General features: G+C 47.5%; 1 protein-coding gene across 1 annotated transcript in view; it reads right to left on the bottom strand.

The window, feature by feature from the left end:
• The window catches only part of LOC118936622 (carboxypeptidase E), a 37,340-nt gene extending 16,236 nt beyond the window's left edge, over positions 1–21,104 (bottom strand). The window contains exons 1-2 of the mRNA XM_036971982.1: positions 20,711–21,104; positions 1,031–1,134 (exon numbers count right to left, since the gene is read on the bottom strand). Of these exons, the coding sequence (XP_036827877.1) occupies positions 1,031–1,134; positions 20,711–20,960 (354 nt within the window). The 5' untranslated portion in view covers positions 20,961–21,104. The remainder of the gene's footprint in view (positions 1–1,030; positions 1,135–20,710) is intronic.
• Between the last annotated feature and the right edge of the window lie 9 nt (positions 21,105–21,113).

Raw genomic sequence — 21,113 nt, 5'->3', positions numbered from 1 at the left:
CAGGTTATATTACCTGTTGGTAACAGAGGTACAGCCAGGTTATATTACCTGTTGGTATTGGTTACAGAGGTACAGCCAGGTTATGTTACCTGTTGGTATTGGTAACAGAGGTACTGAGCCAGGTTATATTACCTGTTGGTAACAGAGGTACAGCCAGGTTATGTTACCTGTTGGTAACAGAGGTACTGAGCCAGGTTATATTACCTGTTGGTAACAGAGGTACAGCCAGGTTATATTACCTGTTGGTAACAGAGGTACTGAGCCAGGTTATGTTCCTGTTGGTAACAGAGGTACAGCCAGGTTATGTTACCTGTTGGTATTGGTAACAGAGGTACTGAGCCAGGTTATATTACCTGTTGGTAACAGAGGTACAGCCAGGTTATGTTACCTGTTGGTAACAGAGGTACAGAGACAGGTTATATTACCTGTTGGTAACAGAGGTACAGCCAGGTTATGTTACCTGTTGGTAACAGAGGTACAGCCAGGTTATGTTACCTGTTGGTATTGGTTACAGAGGTACTGAGCCAGGTTATATTACCTGTTGGTAACAGAGGTACAGCCAGGTTATATTACCTGTTGGTATTGGTTACAGAGGTACAGCCAGGTTATATTACCTGTTGGTATTGGTTACAGAGGTACAGCCAGGTTATATTACCTGTTGGTATTGGTTACAGAGGTACTGAGCCAGGTTATATTACCTGTTGGTAACAGAGGTACAGCCAGGTTATATTACCTGTTGGTAACAGAGGTACTGAGCCAGGTTATGTTCCTGTTGGTAACAGAGGTACAGCCAGGTTATGTTACCTGTTGGTATTGGTTACAGAGGTACTGAGACAGGTTATGTTCCTGTTGGTTACAGAGGTACAGCCAGGTTATGTTACCTGTTGGTATTGGTTACAGAGGTACTGAGCCAGGTTATATTACCTGTTGGTAACAGAGGTACAGCCAGGTTATATTACCTGTTGGTAACAGAGGTACTGAGCCAGGTTATGTTCCTGTTGGTTACAGAGGTACAGCCAGGTTATGTTACCTGTTGGTACTGGTTACAGAGGTACTGAGCCAGGTAGACGATGAGTTCCCGTCCTACCGCCTCGTTGCCGTGCATGTTTCCGATGTACTTAAACTCTGGCTCACCTGGGGAAAGAGAAACACAGGTTAGGTCAAAACACACAGGTTAGGTCAAAACACACAGGTTAGGTCAAAACACACAGGTTAGGTCAAAACACACAGGTTAGGTCAACACACACACAGGTTAGGTCAACACACACAGGTTAGGTCAAAACACACAGGTTAGGTCAACACACACACAGGTTAGGTCAAAACACACAGGTTAGGTCAAAACACACAGGTTAGTTCAACACACACAGGTTAGCTCAATACACACACAGGTTAGGTCAACACACACAGGTTAGGTCAAAACACACAGGTTAGGTCAAAACACACAGGTTAGGTCAACACACACAGGTTAGGTCAAAACACACAGGTTAGGTCAAAACACACAGGTTAGGTCAAAACACACAGGTTAGTTCAACACACACAGGTTAGCTCAATACACACACAGGTTAGGTCAACACACACAGGTTAGGTCAAAACACACAGGTTAGGTCAAAACACACAGGTTAGGTCAACACACACACAGGTTAGGTCAACACACACAGGTTAGGTCAAAACACACAGGTTAGTTCAACACACACAGGTTAGGTCAATACACACAGGTTAGGTCAAAACACACAGGTTAGGTCAACACACACAGGTTAGGACAACACACACAGGTTAGGTCAATACACAAAGGTTAGGTCAAAACACACAGGTTAGGTCAACGCACACACAGGTTAGGTCAACACACACAGGTTAGGTCAAAACACACAGGTTAGGTCAAAACACACACAGGTCAGGTCAACACACACAGGTTGGGTCAGCGCACACACAGGTTAGGTCAAAACACACAGGTTAGGTCAAAACACACACAGGTCAGGTCAACACACACACAGGTTAGGTCAAAACACACAGGTTAGGACAACACACACACAGGTTAGGTCAACACACACACAGGTTAGGTCAAAACACACTGGTTAGGACAACACACACACAGGTTAGGTCAACACACACACAGGTTAGGTCAAAACACACAGGTTAGGTCAAAACACACAGGTTAGGTCAAAACACACAGGTTAGTTCAACACACACAGACAGGTTGGGTCAACACACACACAGGTTAGGTCAACACACACACAGGTTGGGTCAACACACACACAGGTTGGGTCAACACACACACAGGTTAGGTCAACACACACACAGGTTGGGTCAACACACACACAGGTTAGGTCAAGACACACAGGTTAGGTCAACACACACAGGTCAGGTCAACACACACAGGTTAGGTCAAGACACACAGGTTAGTTCAACACACACAGACAGGTTAGGTCAACACACACACAGGTCAGGTCAACACACACACAGGTTAGTTCAACACACACAGGTTAAGTCAAAACACACAGGTCAGGTCAAAACACACACAGGTTAGGACAACACACACAGGTTAAGTCAAAACACACAGGTTAGGTCAAAACACACAGGTTAGGTCAAAACACACAGGTTAGGTCAACACACACACAGGTTAGGTCAAGACACACAGGTTAAGTCAACACACACACACAGGTTAGGTCAAAACACACAGGTTAGGTCAACACACACAGGTTAGGACAACACACACAGGTTAGGTCAAGACACACAGGTTAAGTCAACACACACACACAGGTTAGGTCAAGACACACAGGTTAGGTCAACATATGATATGAAGTTGCCAAATCCATGTTCAGTCCTAGAGAGTATCACAGAGTAACTACCCATGTTCAGTCCTAGAGAGTATCACAGAGTATCTACCCATGTTCTGTCCTACAGAGTATCACACAGTAACTACCCATGTTCAGTCCTACAGGGTATCACACAGTAACTACCCATGTTCAGTCCCACAGAGTAACTACCCATGTTCAGTCCTACAGAGTATCTACCCATGTTCAGTCCTACAGAGTATCTACCCATGTTCAGTCCTACAGAGTATCTACCCATGTTCAGTCCTACAGAGTATCTACCCATGTTCAGTCCTACAGAGTATCTACCCATGTTCAGTCCTACAGAGTATCTACCCATGTTCAGTCCTAAAGAGTATCTAACCATGTTCAGTCCCACAGAGTACCACAGACTATATACCCATGTTCAGTCCTACAGAGTAACTACCCATGTTCAGTCCTATAGAGTATCTACCCATGATCAGTCCTATAGAGTACCTACCAATGTTCAGTCCCACAGATTATCTACCCATGTTCAGTCCCACAGAGTATCTACCCATGTTTAGTCCCACAGAGTATCTAGCCATTTTCAGTATCACAGAGTAACTACCCATGTTCAGTCCCACAGAGAATCACAGAGTATCTACCCATGTTCAGTATCACCAAGTATCTACCCATGTTCAGTCCTACAGAGTAACTACCCATGTTCAGTCATACAGAGTAACTACCCATGTTCAGTCCTACAGAATAACTACCCATGTTCAGTCTTACATAGTATCACAGAGTAACTACCCATTTTCAGTCCTACAGAGTAAAACAGAGTAACTACCCATGTTCAGACCTACAGAGTATCACATAGTAACTACCCATGTTCAGTCCTACAGAGTAACTACCCATGTTCAGACCTACAGAGTATCACAGAGTATCTACCCATGTTCAGTCCTACAGAGTATCACAGAGTAACTACCCATGTTCAGGCCTACAGAGTATCACAGAGTAACTACCCATGTTCAGTTCGACAGAGTATCACAGAGTAACTACCCATGTTCAGTCCTACAGATGAACTACCCATGTTCAGTCCCACAGTGTCACAGAGTATCTACCCATGTTCAGTCACACAGAGGGTCACAGAGTAACGACCCATGTTCAGCCCTACAGAGTATCACAGAGTATCTACCCATGTTCAGTCCTACAGAGTATCACAGGGTAACAACCCATGTTCAGTCCTACAGAGTATCACAGAGTAACCACCCATGTTCAGTCCTACAGAGTATCACAGAGTAACTACCCATGTTCAGTCCTACAGAGTATCACACAGTAACTACCCATGTTCAGTCCTGCAGATCAACTACCCATGTTCAGTCCCACAGAGTATCAACCCATGTTCAGTCCTACAGAGCATCACAGAGTAACTACCCATGTTCAGTCCTACAGAGTATCTACCCATGGTCAGTCCCAAAGAGTATCTACCCATGTTCAGTCCCACAGAGTATCTACCCATGTTCAGTCCCAAAGAGTATCTACCCATGTTCAGTCCCACAGAGTATCTACCCATGTTCAGTCCTACAGAGTAACTAGCCATGTTCAATCCTACAGTGTCACAGAGTAACTACCGATGTTCAGTCCTGCAGAGTATCACAGAGCAACTACCCATGTTCAGTCCGACAGAGTAACTACCCATGTTCAGTCCTACAGGGTATCACAGAATATCTACCCATGTTCAGTCCTACAGAGTATCACAGAGTAACTACCCATGTTCAGTCCTACAGAGTATCACAGAGTAACTACCCATGTTCAGTCCTACAGAGTATCACAGAGTAACTACCCATGTTCTGTCCTACAGAGTATCACAGAGTATCTACCATGTTCAGTCCGACAGAGTAACTACCCATGTTCAGTCCTACAGAGTAACTACCCATGTTCAGTCTGACAGAGTAACTACCCATGTTCAGTCCTACAGAGTATCACAGAGTATCTACCCATGTTCAGTCCTACAGAGTTTCACAGAGTAACTACCCATGTTCAGTCCTACAGAGTATCACATAGTAACTACCCATGTTCTGTCCTACAGAGTATCACAGAGTATCTACCATGTTCAGTCCGACAGAGTAACTACCCATGTTCAGTCCTACAGAGTAACTACCCAGGTTCAGTCTGACAGAGTAACTACCCATGTTCAGCCCTACAGAGCATCACAGAATATCTGCCCATGTTCAGTCCTACAGAGTATCACAGAGTAACTACCAATGTTCAGTCCTACAGAGTATCACAGAGAAACTACCCATGTTCAGTCCCACAGAGTATCTACCCATGTTCAGTCCCACACAGTATCTACCCATGTTCAGTCCTATAGAGTAACTACCCATCTTCAGTCCTATAGAGTATCACATATTAACTACCCATGTTCAGTCCAAGAGTATCTACCCATGTTCAGTCCTACAGAGTATCTACCCATGTTCAGTCCCACAGAGTATCTACCCATGTTCCGTCCTACAGAGTATCTACCCATGTTTCCGTCCCAGAGTATCTACCCATGTTCAGTCCAACAGAGTATCTACCCATGTTCAGTCCTACAGAGTATCTACCCATGTTCAGTCCCACAGAGTATCTACCCATGTTCAATCCTACAGAGTATCACAGAGTAACTACCCATGTTCAGTCCTTCAGAGTATCACAGAGCAACTACCCATGTTCAGTCCGACAGAGTAACTACCCATGTTCAGTCCTACAGAGTATCACATAGTATCTACCCATGTTCAGTCCTACAGAGTATCACAGGGTACCTACCCTTGTTCAGTCCTACAGAGTATCACAGAGTAACTACCCATGTTCAGTCCTACAGAGTATCACAGAGTAACTACCCATGTTCTGTCCGACAGAGTAACTACCCATGTTAAGTCCTACAGAGTAACTACCCATGTTCAGCCCTACAGAGCATCACAGAGTATCTACCCATGTTCAGTCCAACAGTGTATCACAGAGTAACTGCCCATGTTCAGTCCTACAGAGTATCACAGAGTAACTACCCATGTTCTGTCCTACAGAGTAACTACCCATGTTCAGTCCGACAGAGTGACTACCCATGTTCAGCCCTACAGAGCTTCACAGAGTATCTACCCATGTTCAGTCCAACAGTGTATCACAGAGTAACTGCCCATGTTCAGTCCTACAGAGTATCACAGAGTAACTACCCATGTTCAGTCCTACAGAGTATCACAGAGTAACTACCCATGTTCAGTCCTACAGAGTATCACAGAGTAACTACCCATGTTTAGTCCCACAGAGTATCACAGAGAAACTACCCATATTCAGTCCCACAGAGTATCTACCCATGTTCAGTCCCACAGAGTATCTACCCATGTTCAGTCCTATTGAGTAACTACCCATGTTCAGTCCTATAGAGTATCACATAGTAACTACCCATGTTCAGTCCCAGAGTATCTACCCATGTTCAGTCCCACAGAGTATCTACCCATGTTCAGTCCTACAGAGTATCTACCCATGTTCAGTCCCACAGAGTATCTACCCATGTTTCGTCCTACAGAGTATCTGCCCATGTTCAGTCCTACAGAGTATCTACCCATGTTCAGTCCAACAGAGTATCTACCCATGTTCAGTCCTAAAGAGTATCTAACCATGTTCAGTCCCACAGAGTATCTACCCATGTTGAAACCTACAGAGTATCTACCCATGTTCATTCCCACAGAGTATCTCCTCATGTTAACTACCCATGTTAAGTCCCAGAGTATCTACCCATGTTCAGTCCTACAGAGTATCTACCCATGTTCAGTCCTACAGAGTATCTACCCATGTTCAGTCCCACAGAGTATCTACCCATGTTCAGTCCCACAGAGTATCTACCCATGTTCAGTCCTACAGAGTATCTACCCATGTTCAGTCCCACAGAGTATCTACCCATGTTCAGTCCTACAGAGTATCTACCCATGTTCAGTCCTACAGAGTATCTACCCATGTTCAGTCCTACAGAGTATCTACCCATGTTCAGTCCCACAGAGTATCTACCCATGTTCAGTCCCACAGAGTATCTACCCATGTTCAGTCCTACAGAGTATCTACCCATGTTCAGTCCTACAGAGGATCAATCCATGTTCAGTACTACAGATTAACTACCCATGTTCAATTCCACAGAGTATCTACCCATGTTCAGTCCTACAGAGTACCTGGGCCCCCCCCTGGGTGAACACTTTGGTTTTCGCCCTAGCAACACAGCTTCAAATAATCAAAGTTCAAATAATCAAAGTTTGATGGTGAGTTGGTTATTTGAATCAGCTGTGTTGTGCTAGGGGAAACACGAAAACATGAACCCAGGGGGGAGGGGCCCCAGGACCCAGGGGGGAGGGGCACCAGGACCCAGGGGGAGGGGCACTAGGACCAAAGGGGAGGGGCCCCAGGACCCAGGGGGAGGTGCCCCAGGACCCAGGGGGAGGGGCCCCAAGACCCAGGGGGAGGGGCCCCAGGACCCAGGGGGGAGGGGCGCCAGGACCCAGGGGGGAGGGGCACTAGGACCAAGGGGGAGGGGCCCCAGGACCCAGGGGGAGGGGCGCCAGGACCCAGGGGGAGTGTCGCCAGGACCCAGGGGGAAGGGGCGCCAGGACCCAGGGGGAGTGTCGCTAGGACCAAGGGTGGAGGGGCCCAAGGACCCAGGGGGGAGGGGCGCCAGGACCCAGGGGGAGTGTCGCTAGGACCAAGGGTGGAGGGGCCCCAGGACCCATGGGGGAGGGGCCCGAGGACTAAGGGGGGAGGGGCCCCAGGACGAGTGTCGCTAGGGCCAAGGGTGGAGGGGCCCCAGGACTCAGGGGGGAGGGGCCCCATGACCAAGGGGGAGGGGTTCCAGGACCCAGGGGGAGGGGCGCTAGGACCAAGGGGGGAGGGGCCCCAGGACCCAGGGGGAGTGTCGCTAGGGCCAAGGGTGGAGGGGCCCCAGGACTCAAGGGGGAGGGGCCCCATGACCCAGGGGGAGGGGTTCCAGGACCCAGGGGGAGGGGCGCTAGGACCAAGGGGGAGGGGCCCCAGGACTTATGGGGGAGGGGCCCCAGGACCCAGGGGGAGGGGCGCCAGGACCCAGGGGGAGTGTCGCTAAGACCAAGGGGGGAGGGTTCCCAGGACCCAGTGGGAGGGGCGCCAGGACCCAGGGGGAGTGTCGCTAGGACCAAGGGGGGAGGGGCCCCAGGGGGGAGGGGCCCCATGACCCAGGGGGAGGGGTGCCAGGAACCAGGGGGGGTGGGGCGCTAGGACCAAGGGGGAGGGGCGCCAGGACCCATGGGTAGGTGCGCTAGGACCAAGGGGGGAGGGGCTCCAGGACCCAGAGGGAGAGCCCCAGGACCCAGGGGGAGGGGCCCCAGGACCAAGGGGGGAGGGGCCCCAGGACCCAGAGGGTGGGGCCCCAGTACTCAGGGGGGAAGGACCCCAAGACCAAGGGGGAGGGGCCGCAAGAACCAGGGGGGAGGTGCCCCAGTACCACAGGGGGGAGGGGCTGAGATAAAATTACCAAATTGAGAAAACAGTTGAAGTTCTTCATTTAACCAAAAGATGGCAGCAGATACACACATCAATATGTCTAATAGAGATGGAATCTGACAGCAGGTCCTGGTGTCTTAACTACAACCCCCTTTCTTTCTCCTGGTGTCTTAACTACAACCCTCTGGTCTACATCAGCAGAGTCTTCACTTTCTGTCTCCTGGTGTCTTAAAGAGACTACAACCCTCTGGTCTACATCAGCAGAGTCTTCTCTTTCTGTCAACTGGTGTCTTAAAGAGACTACAACCCTCTGGTCTACATCAGCAGAGTCTTCTCTTTCTGTCTCCTGGTGTCTTAACTACAACCCTCTGGTCTACATCAGCAGAGTCTTCTCTTTCTGTCTCCTGGTGTCTTAAAGAGACTACAACCCTCTGGTCTACATCAGCAGGGTCTTCTCTTTCTGTCTCCTGGTGTCTTAACTACAACCCTCTGGTCTACATCAGCAGAGTCTTCTCTTTCTGTCTCCTGGTGTCTTAAAGAGACTACAACCCTCTGGTCTACATCAGCAGAGTCTTCTCTTTCTGTCAACTGGTGTCTTAAAGAGACTACAACCCTCTGGTCTACATCAGCAGAGTCTTATCTTTCTGTCTCCTGGTGTCTTAACTACAACCCTCTGGTCTACATCAGCAGAGTCTTCTCTTTCTGTCTCCTGGTGTCTTAAAGAGACTACAACCCTCTGGTCTACATCAGCAGAGTCTTCTCTTTCTGTCTCCTGGTGTCTTAAAGAGACTACAACCCTCTGGTCTACATCAGCAGAGTCTTCTCTTTCTGTCTCCTGGTGTCTTAAAGATACTACAACCCTCTGGTCTACATCAGCAGAGTCTTCTCTTTCTGTCTCCTGGTGTCTTAACTACAACCCTCTGGTCTACATCAGCAGAGTCTTATCTTTCTGTCTCCTGGTGTCTTAAAGAGACTACAACCCTCTGGTCTACATCAGCAGAGTCTTCTCTTTCTGTCAACTGGTGTCTTAAAGAGACTACAACCCTCTGGTCTACATCAGCAGAGTCTTCTCTTTCTGTCTCCTGGTGTCTTAACTACAACCCTCTGGTCTACATCAGCAGAGTCTTATCTTTCTGTCTCCTGGTGTCTTAAAGAGACTACAACCCTCTGGTCTACATCAGCAGGGTCTTCTCTTTCTGTCTCCTGGTGTCTTAACTACAACCCTCTGGTCTACATCAGCAGAGTCTTCTCTTTCTGTCTCCTGGTGTCTTAAAGAGACTACAACCCTCTGGTCTACATCAGCAGAGTCTTCTCTTTCTGTCTCCTGGTGTCTTAACTACAACCCTCTGGTCTACATCAGCAGAGTCTTCTCTTTCTGTCTCCTGGTGTCTTAACTACAACCCTCTGGTCTACATCAGCAGAGTCTTCTCTTTCTGTCTCCTGGTGTCTTAAAGAGACTACAACCCTCTGGTCTACATCAGCAGAGTCTTCTCTTTCTGTCTCCTGGTGTCTTAAAGAGACTACAACCCTCTGGTCTACATCAGCAGAGTCTTCTCTTTCTGTCTCCTGGTGTCTTAAAGAGACTACAACCCTCTGGTCTACATCAGCAGAGTCTTCTCTTTCTGTCTCCTGGTGTCTTAAAGAGACTACAACCCTCTGGTCTACATCAGCAGAGTCTTCTCTTTCTGTCAACTGGTTTCTTAAAGAGACTCCTGTCTGTGATGTCTCCTGTCTGTGATGTCTCCAGTCTGTGATGTCTCCTGACTGTGATGTCTCCTGTCTGTGATGCCTCCTGTCTGTGATGCCTCCTGTATGTGATGCCTCCTGTCTGTGATGTCTCCTGTCTGTGCTGTCTCCTGTTTGTGATGCCTCCTGTCTGTGATGCATCCAGTCTGTGATGTCTCCTGTCTGGGGTAGAACTGTGATGTCTCCTGTCTGTGATGTCTCCTGTCTGGGAAAGAACTGTGATGTCTCCTGTCTGTGATGTCTCCTGTCTGTGATGTCTCCTGTATGTGATAGAACTGTGATGTCTCCTGTCTGTGATGTCTCCTGTCTGTGATGTCTCCTGTCTGTGATAGAACTGTGATGTCTCCTGTCTGTGATAGAACTGTGATGCCTCCTGTCTGGGATGTCTCCTGTCTGTGATGTCTCCTGTCTGTGACATCTCCTGTCTGTGATGTCTCCTGTCTGTGATAGAACTGTGATGTCTCCTGTCTGTGATGCCTCCTGTCTGTGATGTCTCCTGTCTGTGATGTCTCCTGTCTGTGATGCCTCCTGTCTGTGATGTCTCCTGTCTGTGATGCCTCCTGTCTGTGATGTCTCCTGTCTGTGATGCCTCCAGTCTGTGATGCCTCCTGTCTGTGATGCCTCCTGTCTGTGATGCCTCCTGTCTGTGATGCCTCCTGTATGTGATGCCTCCTGTCTGTGATGCCTCCTGTATGTGATGCCTCCTGTATGTGATGCCTCCTGCCTGTGATGTCTCCTGTATGTGATGCCTCCTGTCTGTGATGCCTCCTGTATGTGATGCCTCCTGCCTGTGATGTCTCCTGCCTGTGATGTCTCCTGCCTGTGATAGACCTGTGATGTCTCCTGCCTGTGATGTCTCCTGCCTGTGATAGACCTGTGCGTCACACTGCCACGCTAACACACACACACACACACACACACACACACACACACACACACACACACACACACACACACACACACACCACACACACACCACACACACACACACACACACACACACACACACACACACACACACACACACCACACACACACAAACACACACACACCACACACACACGTCACACTACACTTCCCACTGTTACCACAGAGACGGTGCCAAATACAGGAGACAAATTAATGGACAACAAGGTGACTCATGTGTTTTTTTGACCAGACATTATATCTCACCAGCTGCTATCCTCACCTGCACACAAAGAGAGAATATATATATATATATATATATATATATATATATATATGGAGAGAGAAAGGGTTGGAGAGAGAGAGAGAGAGAGAGAGAGAGAGAGAGAGAGGGGGTTAGAGAGAGAGAGAGAGAGAGAGAGAGTGAGATTACATAGATCCACAAAGAATTCGAAAACAAATCCAATTTTGATAAACTCCCATATCTACTGGGTGAAATTCCACAGTGTGCCATCACAGCAGCAAGATTTGTGACCTGTTGCTACGAGAAAAGGGCAACCAGTGAAGAACAAACACCATTGTAAATACAACCCATATTTATGCTTATTCATTTTATCTTGTGTCCTTTAATCATTTGTACATTGTTAAAACACTGTATACTATGACATTTGTAATGTCTTTATTGTTTTGAAACTTCTGTATGTGTAATGTTTACTGTTAATTTTTATTGTTTTTCACTTCATATATTCACTTTATATATTATCTACCTCACTTGCTTTGGCAATGTTAACACATGTTTCCCATGCCAATAAAGCCCTTGAATTGAATTGAGAGAGAGAGACAGAGAGAGACAGAGAGAGAGAGACAGAGGGAAAGAGAGAGAGAGAGAGAGGGTTAGAGAGAGAGAGAGAGAGAGAGAGAGAGAGAGAGAGAGAGAGAGAGAGAGAGAGAGACAGAGAGAGAGAGAGAGAGAGAGAGAGAGAGAGAGAGGGTTAGAGAGAGAGAGAGAGAGAGAGAGAGAGAGAGAGAGAGAGGAATCATGGGAAAAAATGTCAGCTGGATGCAAGATGGCATCCTTAACACACTCAGGAGGACATGCAGGGCATAACTAATGGACCCCTAATGGACTCCCAGTTTCCTCAACAGTAAGGCTAGATCAGGAAACTACATTACTGTGATGACTAGTCACTGTCAAGACAAAGAGAGAGAAATAGAGAAGGTTAAGAGACACAGAGAGAGAGAGAGAGAGAGAGAGAGAGAGAGAGAGAGAGAGAGAGAGAGAGAGAGAGAGAGAGAGAATGTGGGTTTTCTCAGATGTATAATTGATGATCTCTGGCTGCAACATCGACATCACTCTCCGATACTGAAACATTTACATATCACTCTGATACTTCAGTCCCTATAGTTTGTCCTGTTTGTGATGTGGCTGGTTATAGCTGGTCTCTACTTCAGTCCCTATAGTTTGTCCTGTTTGTGATGTGGCTGGTTCTACCAGGTCTCTACTTGAGTCCCTATAGTTTGTCCTGTTTGTGATGTGGCTGGTTCCACCTGGTCTCTACTTCAGTCCCTATAGTTTGTCCTGTTTGTGATGTGGCTGGTTCTACCCAGTCTCCTCTACTCCAGTCCCTATAGTTTGTCCTGTTTGTGATGTGGCTGGTTCTACCTGGTCTCCTATACTTCAGTCCCTATAGTTTGTCCTGTTTGTGATGTGGCTGGTTCTACCTGGTCTCTACTTCAGTCCCTATAGTTTGTCCTGTTTGTGATGTGGTTGGTTCTACCTGGTCTCCTCTACTTCAGTCCGTATAGTTTGTCCTGTTTGTGATGTGGCTGGTTCTACCCAGTCTCCTCTACTTCAGTCCCTATAGTTTGTCCTGTTTGTGATGTGGCTGGTTCTACCTGGTCTCCTCTACTTCAGTCCCTATAGTTTGTCCTGTTTGTGATGTGGCTGGTTCTACCTGGTCTCCTCTACTTCAGTCCCTATAGTTTGTCCTGTTTGTGATGTGGCTGGTTCTACCTGGTCTCTACTTCAGTCCCTATAGTTTGTCCTGTTTGTGATGTGGCTGGTTCTACCTGGTCTCTACTTCAGTCCCTATAGTTTGTCCTGTTTGTGATGTGGTTGGTTCTACCTGGTCTCCTCTACTTCAGTCCCTATAGTTTGTCCTGTTTGTGATGTGGCTGGTTCTACCTGGTCTCTACTTCAGTCCCTATAGTTTGTCCTGTTTGTGATGTGGCTGGTTATACCTGGTCTCCCCTACTTCAGTCCCTATAGTTTGTCCTGTTTGTGATGTGGCTGGTTCCACCTGGTCTCTACTTCAGTCCCAATAGTTTGTCCTGTTTGTGATGTGGCTGGTTCCACCTGGTCTCTACTTCAGTCCCTGTAGTTTGTCCTGTTTGTGATGTGGCTGGTTCCACCTGGTCTCTACTTCAGTCCCTATAGTTTGTCCTGTTTGTGATGTGGCTGGTTATAACTGGTCTCTACTTCAGTCCCTATAGTTTGTCCTGTTTGTGATGTGGCTGGTTCTACCTGGTCTCTACTTCAGTCCCTATAGTTTGTCCTGTTTGTGATGTGGCTGGTTCCACCTGGTCTCTACTTCAGTCCCTATAGTTTGTCCTGTTTGTGATGTGGCTGGTTCTACCTGGTCTCTACTTCAGTCCCTATAGTGTGTACTGTTTGTGATGTGGCTGGTTCTACCCAGTCTCCTCTACTTCAGTCCCTATAGTTTGTCCTGTTTGTGATGTGGCTGGTTCTACCTGGTCTCCTCTACTTCAGTCCCTATAGTTTGTCCTGTTTGTGATGTGGCTGGTTATAACTAGTCTCTACTTCAGTCCCTATAGTTTGTCCTGTTTGTGATGTGGCTGGTTCTACCCAGTCTCCTCTACTTCAGTCCCTATAGTTTGTCCTGTTTGTGATGTGGCTGGTTCGACCCAGTCTCCTCTACTTCAGTCCCTATAGTTTGTCCTGTTTGTGATGTGGCTGGTTCTACCTGGTCTCCTCTACTTCAGTCCCTATAGTTTGTCCTGTTTGTGATGTGGCTGGTTATACCTGGTCTCCCCTACTTCAGTCCCTATAGTTTGTCCTGTTTGTGATGTGGCTGGTTCTACCTGGTCTCTACTTCAGTCCCTATAGTTTGTCCTGTTTGTTATGTGGCTGGTTATAACTGGTCTCTACTTCAGTCCCTATAGTTTGTCCTGTTTGTGATGTGGCTGGTTCTACCTGGTCTCTACTTCAGTCCCTACAGTTTGTCCTGTTTGTGATGTGGCTGGTTCTACCTGGTCTCCTCTACTTCAGTCCCTATAGTTTGTCCTGTTTGTGATGTGGCTGGTTATAACTGGTCTCTACTTCAGTCCCTATAGTTTGTCCTGTTTGTGATGTGGCTGGTTCTACCTGGTCTCTACTTCAGTCCCTATAGTGTGTCCTGTTTGTGATGTGGCTGGTTCTACCTGGTCTCTACTTCAGTCCCTATAGTTTGTCCTGTTTGTGATGTGGCTGGTTCCACCTGGTCTCTACTTCAGTCCCTATAGTTTGTCCTGTTTGTGATGTGGCTGGTTCCACCTGGTCTCTACTTCAGTCCCTATAGTTTGTCCTGTTTGTGATGTGGCTGGTTCCACCTGGTCTCTACTTCAGTCCCAATAGTTTGTCCTGTTTGTGATGTGGCTGGTTCTACCTGGTCTCTACTTCAGTCCCTATAGTTTGTCCTGTTTGTGATGTGGCTGGTTCTACCTGGTCTCCTCTACTTCAGTCCCTATAGTTTGTCCTGTTTGTGATGTGGCTGGTTCTACCTGGTCTCCTCTACTTCAGTCCCTATAGTTTGTCCTGTTTGTGATGTGGCTGGTTCTACCTGGTCTCTACTTCAGTCCCTATAGTTTGTCCTGTTTGTGATGTGGCTGGTTCCACCTGGTCTCTACTTCAGTCCCAATAGTTTGTCCTGTTTGTGATGTGGCTGGTTCTACCTGGTCTCCTCTACTTCAGTCCCTATAGTTTGTCCTGTTTGTGATGTGGCTGGTTATAACTGGTCTCTACTTCAGTCCCTATAGTTTGTCCTGTTTGTGATGTGGCTGGTTCCACCTGGTCTCTACTTCAGTCCCTATAGTTTGTCCTGTTTGTGATGTGGCTGGTTATAACTGGTCTCTACTTCAGTCCCTATAGTTTGTCCTGTTTGTGATGTGGCTGGTTCTACCTGGTCTCCTCTACTTCAGTCCCTATAGTTTGTCCTGTTTGTGATGTGGCTGGTTCCACCTGGTCTCCTCTACTTCAGTCCCTATAGTTTGTCCTGTTTGTGATGTGGCTGGTTCTACCTGGTCTCCTCTACTTCAGTCCCTATAGTTTGTCCTGTTTGTGATGTGGCTGGTTCTACCTGGTCTCCTCTACTTCAGTCCCTATAGTTTGTCCTGTTTGTGATGTGGCTGGTTATAACTGGTCTCTACTTCAGTCCCTATAGTTTGTCCTGTTTGTGATGTGGCTGGTTATAACTGGTCTCTACTTCAGTCCCTATAGTTTGTCCTGTTTGTGATGTGGCTGGTTCCACCTGGTCTCTACTTCAGTCCCTATAGTTTGTCCTGTTTGTGATGTGGCTGGTTCTACCTGGTCTCCTCTACTTCAGTCCCTATAGTTTGTCCTGTTTGTGATGTGGCTGGTTCCACCTGGTCTCTACTTCAGTCCCTATAGTTTATACTGTTTGTGATGTGGCTGAATGCAGTAGAATTATTTACTTCCTGTCAACTGATTACCCACACACACAAACACACCACACAACCCCCACCCGCCCCTACCCACACACACACACAGAGAGAGAGACACTATCTTGACAGATGGCCGACCCGAAGGGAGGCAGGCAGCTCACAGCACTAAGCCGATCTGTCGTCACGACAACCACAGCTATTTCAGATTCACCTTAAAGACCCATCACCTCTCAGACAGAACGGATCAAACACAGAACATGGACAGAAACAGACATGAAAACATGAAAATAAATAGAGGAGAGAATGTCTCTCTCTTCCCCTGCCACCCTTTCTCTCTCTTCCCCTGCCACCCTTTCTCTTCCCCTCTCTCTCTCTCTCTTCCCCTTTCTCTTCCCCTCTCTCTCTCTCTCTCTCTCTTCCCCTTTCTCTTCCCCTCTCTCTCTCTCTCTCTCTCTTCCCCTTTCTCTCTCTCTCTCTCTCTCTTCCCCTCTCTCTCTCTCTCTCTCTCTTCCCCTTTCTCTTCCCCTTTCTCTCTCTCTCTCTCTCTCTTCCCCTCTCTCTCTCTCTCTTCCCCTTTCTCTTCCCCTCTCTCTCTCTCTCTCTCTCTTCCCCTTTCTCTCTCTCTCTCTCTCTCTTCCCCTTTCTCTCTCTCTCTCTCTCTCTTCCTCTCTCTCTCTCTTCCCCTCTCTCTCTCTCTCTCTCTCTTCCCCTTTCTCTTCCCCTCTCTCTCTCTCTCTCTCTCTCTTCCCCTTTCTCTCTCTCTCTCTCTCTCTTCCTCTCTCTCTCTCTTCCCCTCTCTCTCTCTCTCTCTCTTCCCCTCTTTCTCTCTCTCTCTCTCTCTCTCTCTCTCTCTCTCTCTCTTCCCCTTTCTCTCTCTTCCCCTTTCTCTTCCCCTCTCTCTCTCTTCCCCTCCCCCTTTCTCTTCCCCTCTCTCTCTCTTCCCCTCCCCCTTTCTCTTCCCCTCTCTCTATCTCTCTCTCTCTCCCCCTCGTCCTTTCTCTTCCCCTCTCTCTCTCTCTCGTTCTATCTCTTTCTCTTACCTCCCCCCTTTCTCTTCCCCTCTCTCTCTCTCTCTCTTTCTATCTCTCTCTCACTCTCTCTCTCTCTTCCCCTCCCCCTTTCTCTTCCCCTCTCTCTCTTTCTTTCTCTCTCTCTCTCTCTCTCTTCCCCTCCCCCTTTCTCTTCCCCTCTCTTTCTTTCTCTCTCTCTCTCTTCCCCTCCCCTTTCTCTTCCCCTCTCTCTCTCTTCTCCTCCCCCCTTTCACTCCCCCTCTCTCTTTCTATCTCTCTCTCTTTCTCTTTCCCTCCCATTTCTTTCTCTCTCTCTCTATCCATCTCTCTGGTGTTTCTACAGCGTGCGTGCATTGGAGGGTGGGAGGCTGGTTGCCCCCGGAGACGGGAGCTGAGCTGCATGTACAGGATGGAAACTCATCAGGAACCAATAACCAACACACATCGTGACTCAAGCTTATACACGTTATGCACTCCAGAATGTTATGAAGAGTGATCAGATGAATTTCAATTAATTGCAAAGTCCCTCTTTGCCATGAACCCCCCCCCAAAACAATTCCACTGCATTTCAGCCCTGCCACAAAAGGACCAGCTGACATCATGTCAATGATTCTCTCGTTAACACAGGTGTGAGTGTTGACGAGGACAAGGCTGGAGATCGCTCTGTCATGCTGATTGAGTTCCAATAACAGACTGGAAGCTTCAAAAGGAGGGTGGTGCTTGGAATCATTGTTCTTCCTCTGTCAACCATGGTTACCTGCAAGGAAACACGTGCCGTCATCATTGCTTTGCACAAAAAGGGCTTCACAGGCAAGGATATTGCTGCCAGTAAGATTGCACCTAAATCAACCATTTATCGAATCATCAAGAACTTCAAGGAGAGCGGTTCAATTGTTGTGAAGAAGGCTTCAGGGCGCCCAAGAAAGTACAGCAAGCGCCAGGACCGTCTCCTAAAGTTGATTCATCTGCGGGATCGGGGCACCACCAGTACAGAGCTTGATCAGGAATGGCAGCAGGCAGGTGTGAGTGCATCTGCACGCACAGTGAGGCGAAGACTTTTGGAGGATGGCCTGGTGTCAAGAAGGGCAGCAAAGAAGAAGAAAAGAAGCAAAGAAGCCACTTCTCTCCAGGAAAAACATCAGGGACAGACTGATATTCTGAAAAAGGTACAGGGATTGGACTGCTGAGGACTGGGGTAAAGTCATTTTCTCTGATGAATCCCCTTTCCGATTGTTTGAGGCATCCAGAAAAAAGCTTGTCTGGGGAAGACAAGGTGAGCGCTACCAATATCAGTCCCGTGTCATGCCTTCTCAGCCAAGGGCTCACTCACAATTGTTCCTAAGACCACAGCTGTGAATAAAGCATGGTACCAACACATCCTCCAAGAGCAACTTCTCCCAACCATCCAGGAACAGTTTGGTGACGAACAATGCCTTTTTCAGCATGATGGAGCACCTTGCCATAAGGCAAAACTGATAACTAAGTGGCTCTGGGAACAAAACATCGATATTTTGGGTGCATGGCCAGGACACTCCCCAGACCTTAATCACATTGAGAACTTGTGGTCAATCCTCAAGAGGCGGGTGGATAAACAAACAAAAACAAATTCTGATAAACTCCAAGCATTGATTATGCAAGAATGGGCTGCCATCAGTCAGGATGTGGCCCAGAAGTTAATTGACAGCATGCCAGGGAGGATTGCAGAGGTCTTGAAAAAGAAGGGTCAACACTGCAAATATTGACTCTGCATCAACTTCATGTAATTGTCAATAAAAGCCTTTGACACTTATGAAATGCTTGTAATTACACTTCAGTATTCCATAGTAACATCTGGCAAAAATATCTGAAGACACTGAAGCAGCAAACTTTGTAAAAATGTATATTTGTGTCATCCTCAAAACTTTTGGTCACGACTGTACAAACAATAGTAAGCAAGTATAAACACCATGGGACCACGCAGCCGTCATACCGCTCAGGAAGGAAACGTTCTGTCTCCTAGAGATCAACGTACTTTTGTGCGAAAAGTGCAAATCAATCCCAGAACAACAGCAAAGGACCTTGTGAAGATGCTGGAGGAAACAGGTACAAAAGTATCTATATCCACAGTAAAATGAGTCCTATATCGACATAACCTGAAAGGCCGCTCGGCAAGGAAGAAGCCGCTGCTCCAAAACCACCATAAAAAAGCCAGATTACGGTTTGCAACTGCACATGGGGACGAAGATCGTACATTTTGGAGAAATGTCCTCTGGTCCATTGTTATGTTTGGAGGAAAAATGGGGAGGCTTGCAAGCCAAAGAACACCATCCCAACCATGAAGCACGGGGGTGGCAACATCATGGTGTGGGGGTGCTTTGCTGCAGGAGGGACTGGTGCACTTCACAAAATAGAGGGAAGAAAATTATGTGGATATATTGAAGAAAGATCTCAAGACATCAGACAGGAAGTTAAAGCTTGGTCGCATCTTCCAAATGGACAATGACCCCAAGCATACTTCCAAAGTTGTGGCAAAATGGCTTAAGGACAACAAAGTCAAGGTACTGGAGTGGCCATCACAAAGCCCTGACCTCAAACCTATAGAAAATGTGTGGGTAGAACTGAAAAAGCGTGTGCGAGCAAGGAGGCCTACAAACCTGACTCAGTTACACCAGCTCTATCAGGACGATTGGGCCAAAATTCACCCAACTTATTGTGTGAAGCTTGTGGAAGGCTACCCGAAACGTTTGACCCAAGTTAAACAATTTAAAGGCAATGCTACCAAATACTAATTGAGTGTACGTAAACTTCTGACCCACTGGGAATGTGATGAAAGAAATAAAAGCTGAAATAAATCATTCTCTCTACTATTATTCTGACATTTCACATTCTTAAAATAAAGTGGTGATCCTAACTGACCTAAACAGGGAATATGTACTAGGATTACATGTCAAGAATTGTGTAAAACTGAGTTTAAATGTACGTGGCTAAGGTGTACACACACACACACACACACGTCACCTGCTGTTCTTCAGCCTACATCTGTCAATCAACGGGGTCTGTAAGTGACATCACTATAGGTAAGAGGTACACCCCATAATACTGTAACCCTAACACCTGTAGCCTAGCAACCAGACAGACAGGCAGACAGAGTGGCAAGCGTGCAGACAGCACTATCGCTGTTGTCATGGTGACTGATACATCAACTGACCCTAGGGGGTTAATGAAGTAGACACATATTTACTTCCTTCCTTCGTGTCCTTACTTCCTTACTTCCTATTTCTATTCTACTTTCTATAGGCTATTTACATCATAGAGCTGTTCTCTAATTGTAAAGGTATGAGTCATAGTGTTTAATAACGGCTCAGACTGTCGCTATGACGGTGTGAATAAAGACGGTGAGACAGATGAATTCATCTGACGGTGGCTTCCATTTGCCGTGACTGTCTGATCAGAGCCAGAGCGATCACGGTTGGTTCAGCATCCCGGCCTGCTTCCGGGAGCACCTATATCGTGAGTCCCTCTCCTCCTGTAAAATGGCGGCGATGCCTTGCTTCAACAACCATCCAACACCCCCTCAAAACACACACACATCACACACATCACACACACACACTGCGGTCCTCATTACAATGACACACCTGCGCAGGCAGCATCATCATCTAACCCCGTTACTAGGCAGTCTGGTATACAGCCCGCCCTGCCTGACATCATAAAACAGACGTGTAGCCTCTGTTACAGACAGCCATTCTGCGCTAAAACAGGACTGTATAAACAGACTAGTCATTCTGCGCTAAAACAGGACTGTATAAACAGACTAGTCATTCTGCGCTAAAACAGGACTGTATAAACAGACTAGTCATTCTGCGCTAAAACAGGACTGTATAAACAGACTAGTCATTCTGCGCTAAAACAGGGACTAGTCGTTCTGCACTAAAACAGGACTGTATAATCAGACTAGTCATTCTGCGCTAAAACAGGGACTAGTCATTCTGCGCTAAAACAGGACTGTATAAACAGACCAGGCGTCGCCACAGCAGCGCTACCGTGGAGCTATATTACCGTCTTATGAAAAAGGTCGACCGGTTTTAATAAAGAGAGACGGGGAACGGGGGTGTCACTGACCAGCCTCGTGCGTCCCGGGGTTGTCTGACATCTCCAGGACCAGCAGCTCGCGGCCCTCGAAGCTCTCCCCCACCGTGTAGATGCGCGTGATTGATGGACACTGCAGCCATACCGAAACGAGAGCCTTCCGTAGTTCCTCATACCGGTGATACTCGAACGAGATCTCCCCTTCCTCAGCCCCCGTAACGGGCCCGGTAGAGGACAGGACCACCAGGGTCCACAGCAACACCAACGACACGAATCGGTTCATTGTTTCTCTCCGCTTCGCTCTCTCTGTCTGTCTGTTGTTCTATCTGCAGTCAGTTTGAGCCTTATCTCTCTAGTGCAGCCTCGCTCTGAGCTATAAATATACCCTCTCTCTCTCTCTCTCTCTCTCTCTTCTCTGGGATGCGTGACTGTACCT

Source organism: Oncorhynchus mykiss, unplaced genomic scaffold (genome assembly GCF_013265735.2).
Source record: "Oncorhynchus mykiss isolate Arlee unplaced genomic scaffold, USDA_OmykA_1.1 un_scaffold_87, whole genome shotgun sequence".
NCBI lineage: Eukaryota > Metazoa > Chordata > Actinopteri > Salmoniformes > Salmonidae > Oncorhynchus > Oncorhynchus mykiss.
The sequence above is the reverse complement of the archived record's forward strand: the minus strand, read 5'-3'. Positions and strand labels throughout refer to the sequence as shown.